This window comes from Macrobrachium nipponense, chromosome 46, assembly GCF_015104395.2.
Source record: "Macrobrachium nipponense isolate FS-2020 chromosome 46, ASM1510439v2, whole genome shotgun sequence".
Classification (NCBI taxonomy): domain Eukaryota; kingdom Metazoa; phylum Arthropoda; class Malacostraca; order Decapoda; family Palaemonidae; genus Macrobrachium; species Macrobrachium nipponense.
Window position 1 is genome coordinate 13,960,386 of NC_061106.1, and position 5,000 is coordinate 13,965,385.

Sequence of the window (5,000 nt, forward strand, 5' to 3'; positions counted from 1 at the left end):
GAGAGAGAGAGAGAGAGAGATTTTTATCAATATTTTACCATAACAAAGAGAGCTGTTATGAAGTGGTTTGAGCGCAGTGTAAAACATTAAATTAAAAAAAAAAAAAAAAATAAAAACGCATGTCAAAATATTAGCACTGAAGTTGTTGGAAAATGTGGACACTTGACTGAAGAAAATATGCCTTAATAAGGAATGAGTTCGCAGATTTTCAATACTTCGAAATTTTCAGTATTATCAGTTGGCGACTTATAAAATGTAATACACATCCACTAACATAACATGTTTTTGGGAGCTCTGCATAATGGACTATAGTCATTATTTTCTTGAGTTCTTTAAAAATTTCAATGTTATGGCCACTGAACATTTTCGTTTACTCGGGGAGTAAGCCTACAAACTACTTTTTTGTTGTTGTTGTTGTTGCTCTTGTTCTTGTTCTTGTCAGGTGGGGCTAAGAAAGGTCTATAGAAAAGTCTAAAAAGGTCTGAAAAAAATTTAAAGATATAGGAATTTTAGAATAGTATATGTGATTTATTTATTAGAATGAAAATGTAAAAAATAAATAATGTGCATGTTTAACAGCGGAGAAAAATTATTTCTAATAAAATATACTGTATTTATTTTAATTTGCGTTGGAAAATAAGGCTCTATTTGATCGTAAATTTTAGCATGTTTTAACTCTTAATTTACATGTTTTAACTCTTAATTTAGCATGTTTTAACTCTTAATTTACATTAAGTTAGGAATATAATGTTTACAACTTATAGGTGGGGGGGGGGGCGACATCTAGTGTAAGCTTGATCTCGGATCATGCCTTGTTATACCAGCTAAGATGTCTTGGCGTTGAACAAACTTAACAGATAATTTAAATCATATCGGCGACGGAATGTTTAATTAGGGAATCTTTAATATTCCTAAAGTCAAAAATTCTCAATATTTTCTTGAACGAACTCAGGAGCCTTTGAGGAATAGGGTCACTTTTTATAGACTGTGATAGCAGCGGGAGGTTTTGAAGCATGACTTCAAAGAAATCAGACTCCTTAATGAAACTGAATGGTACACACCTTCGGGGAGGTCTCTACCCTTCTCTTGTTTAAGGAATATGTTTTGGTCTCTGTAAATATTAAATACATTGAAATATATATACATATAGAAATATATATATATATATATATATATATATATATATATATATATATCTATAACATAAAAATATACATATATAAATAATATGTCTATAACAAACACACATATATAAATATATACTTATATATAAATATATATGCTCACCTAATCTTTCAGATCCTCAATTAAAAGACGAAAAATTTTCTCATGTGACAGTAAAACAATAAGTGACATAACCGCCTGTTTACTTCACGTACAAGGCCGAAATCTTTGTTAAATAATTATTTACATACCGGTTGGTTTCTTTTCACATTGCACAAGGTTTAGTCTTTCTGTTAACCGTTCTCTTCTAACCCAGCCTGGAAAAAATGTTTATCCTAGTTTAAACACACCACTGAGCTGATCAACAGCTCTCCTAGGGCTGGCCCGAAGGATTAGATCATTTTACGTGGCTAGGAACTAATTGGTCACCTAGCAACGGGACCTACGGCTTATTGTGGGATCCGAACCACATTATATCGAGAAATGAATTTCTATCACCAGAAATAAATTCCTCTGATTCCTCGTTGGCCGAGCCGAGAATCGAACTTCGGACCACAACCCACTCTGGAAGAAGTATGTTTTTTTGTGCACCATTTTAGAAGGATAAACAATCTTAGTCTCTCGTATGCTTATAAAATGTCGTTAAAATGTGGCTGTCCATATCTATAAGGCAAATTGAAGAGTTTCGAATTTTCCAGCCTCATTCTATGAAAGGCAGCATCGTGTTGCGTGTATTATAATCGCGGATTATTGGAATTACCCTTCAAAACTGAATATAGCATTTCGTGAGCTAGGACATTAGGAATTTAAAGGGTTCCTGTTTGATCATCATCCATATTAGGTGTTTCATAACAGAAATCTATCTGTCACTCGTGGATTATTTCTCTGTCAGAATTCGAGACTGTTCCAGTGAAGGTTTCCCACGATCAGTTTAACATCCCCATTTCTAATTTCTGTTTATGAAGTTTTACATCCATCTAAGATACCATTATACAAATAATTCCCCGCACATGCGCGACTACCACCCACAAACATGTCTACTTAATCTATCTATCTATCTATCTATCTATCTATCTATCTGTTTAGATAAAACTGTGTTTTATAATCTGATTAAAGTCTTCATTCATACAATCTTATTTTAATCTTTGAAAGTAAAAAACCTTAAAAAGTTATTACGGCCTGCATGGGATTTTAAGGACACTTTAAACTGTGTTGTTATATTTTAAGAGCCACTTAAGCAAATGACCAGAAAACTAAGTCACGCAAGGGAAAATTCTGCGACAGCAGTTACTCCAGAGTTCAAGGCCGACATAAGTATAAATATAACAGCTCTTTGACTGTTAAGGAGCATGCTAGAACTATCTATATATATATATATATATATACTATATATATATATATATATATATATAATATATATATATGCTCATTTCCTTCATTTACCTGATGTTTTAATAACCTAAAAGAAAATATAAAAGATATTCACATCTGAGAAAAGCGAAATGAAACATGAAACTGCACTCTAGGGTATTATAAACAAAGTTAATGAATTTTAGTTATATTTTATGCATAATTCAATTGGTCTCTTCGTCCGTGCAATAAAGATTTTTTTCTTTCTGGCTAAACCTACTTTTGCAAGATATACTCGTATCTTGAAAAGCTCTTGAATAAATTTTAAAGAACAGAAACAATCTTCAGCGGCCCCACATAATGAACATCTTTAATAAAATTAAGCCAAATAAATGTAAGTCTGAGGCGACTATTGCGTTACTTTAATTTACAATGAACTCATTATTATAGTAAATAATAAATGAATGAATAAATAAATCAATCAATCCATCAATTCTGGTAAATTCAAGGTCGAATGGTATTGACGTAAAATACTTGTCAAGAGCTCTTGAGAACAATAGTTACAATTCTTTACATGTCAACACAGACCATAGTACAATGCAAAGCCAGAATGCCTTAGGATAATTTAGATTTTTACTGCAATAAAAAAAACATTATGCACATCTATGAAGAGAGAGAGAACGCGATTTGCTGATGTTACCGAACGAACAGAATTCTCGGAGTCAAAGAAAACTAACTTAAACGGTAATAAATGAATATGAGCTTTTTAGTAAGAATATTTTAAGAACTTGAAATACATGGTAAAATTTTTAATGCCTTCTAGGAATGGAAAATATATACCTCGCAAATATACATACATATTCAGTAGGTTTTTTAGGAACATTACTAGATCTTGCCAAGACTATCTTCTCTTACGATCTACCATACGCGACTATACACCGGTTAGGTTGTTGACCTACCGTTTTGCTTAAGTTTTATTTCCTTGCCAATGTGTCCTTCATTTGAACAATATGTGCATCAAATAGCGAAGACGTAACGAAACTTTGACCAATTTCATTGAGCATGACTTTCGAACGTAGCCAGAAACCTCATTCAAGGGTGGGGTTTATATACAAAACGACTAAAACCTCCCCCTACCCTCCCCCCCACCCCAAAACCCAACCCCCTTCGGAACCGCCTGTGGTGCATAAAGCCGCTAACAACTCATATAACTCAGTTATGTGTGTAACAAGCTGAGTCCTAGAGATAACACTAATCTGCTAAAATTCCATTGTAATGAAGACTGGGGAGACGACATTTTCAAGTTATGGGTCGTTCCAGTTCTCTTCCCCAATATCCAGCAGGAGATTTCGGCCGCGTTTACTTCGCCATAAAAGTGGAAATTTACGCCGCCTTTAAAAATGGGATTACTCCGCCATGTTAGTGGGTAGTTACGTACAGCAATAATGAGATGGCGCTTGCACATCATTGTCAAGTTTAGAACAGCAGCCCTATTTTAACCGAGTATTGACAAGATGTTATGAGGAAGGAAACGCAACACGGGGAGAAAAGAAGGTCTGAAATAGCATAGCGTCAGCCTTCCAAGACTACAAAAAAGAGAGAAAGGAGGCAAGGAACAAATGGAAAAACAACAATTATGAACTTTTCGCTCGACGTGGCACATTTGAGAGTCGATCAATCATGCGTGCCATATTTTCTGAAAGGAGCCACAAACTGTTCTATGCCACTTAAAAAAGGGAAGTAGATAAGGCAAATTTTTTCCCCATTATGCTGATATCAAACTTTTAGGAGGCGTGACACAACTTTGTGAGTCCATTAATCATATCTTCACTTATTTTCTACGTTGTTATATTTTGCCAGTGTTCATTGCTTAATTTCATCCATTTCTGTTTTACTTCTTACTATTTCAATTAAGTCCCGCCAGAGACTTGCCAGCGTTCGTCATTTCAGTGATTTGCAACACCACCTACTTTCTTCCAAGTGTTCCGTTTTCTAGGTCCAATTATGTTCCTGTTTTCTTTGGTCACATTTCCAGCTCACAATTCTGTCAACGTTTTTGCGGCCACAAAATGAGTCTCGCTCGACGGAAATTCCTCCAAGTTTGTGCCATCAATTACGCTAATTGCAGAAAGCCAGTGCAAGAATTCTTATTACTGCGTACTGTCACAATTTCCTTTTCTTGAAAGCAAGTAGCTAATACAAATAAACAAATTTTAAATCTTTACCAACAGCTATATGCTAGGACTGTAAAGGAGATGCTCATATATGTTAAGACTAATGCAACATAGAAAAGTATCTTTTGACACGGAAATTTCAGTCGAAATAATACATTGCTTTCTCCTTCTTTTCCAGCAGAGGGTTACGGTTCTATCTCCAGCCTGCCATACAAAAAAGGAACTTCAGCCGAATCTTCCTAAGATATATTTTACACAACATGTTTTTACCCGGCCACCTAACAACTATTGTGTGGTTGACAAGCACCTATC

General features: G+C 34.5%; 1 protein-coding gene across 2 annotated transcripts in view; it reads left to right on the forward strand.

Annotated features, from left to right (window-relative positions):
* The window catches only part of LOC135214760 (sarcoplasmic reticulum histidine-rich calcium-binding protein-like), a 120,849-nt gene that overhangs the window by 45,498 nt on the left and 70,351 nt on the right, over positions 1-5,000 (forward strand). The window contains exon 2 of one of the 2 annotated variants that reach the window (XM_064249113.1): positions 4,867-5,000. This exon is cut by the window's right edge and continues 3 nt beyond it. In XM_064249113.1, the coding sequence (XP_064105183.1) occupies positions 4,949-5,000 (52 nt within the window). In that variant the 5' untranslated portion in view covers positions 4,867-4,948. The remainder of the gene's footprint in view (positions 1-4,866) is intronic. The other variant, XM_064249114.1, reaches the window with a different exon arrangement.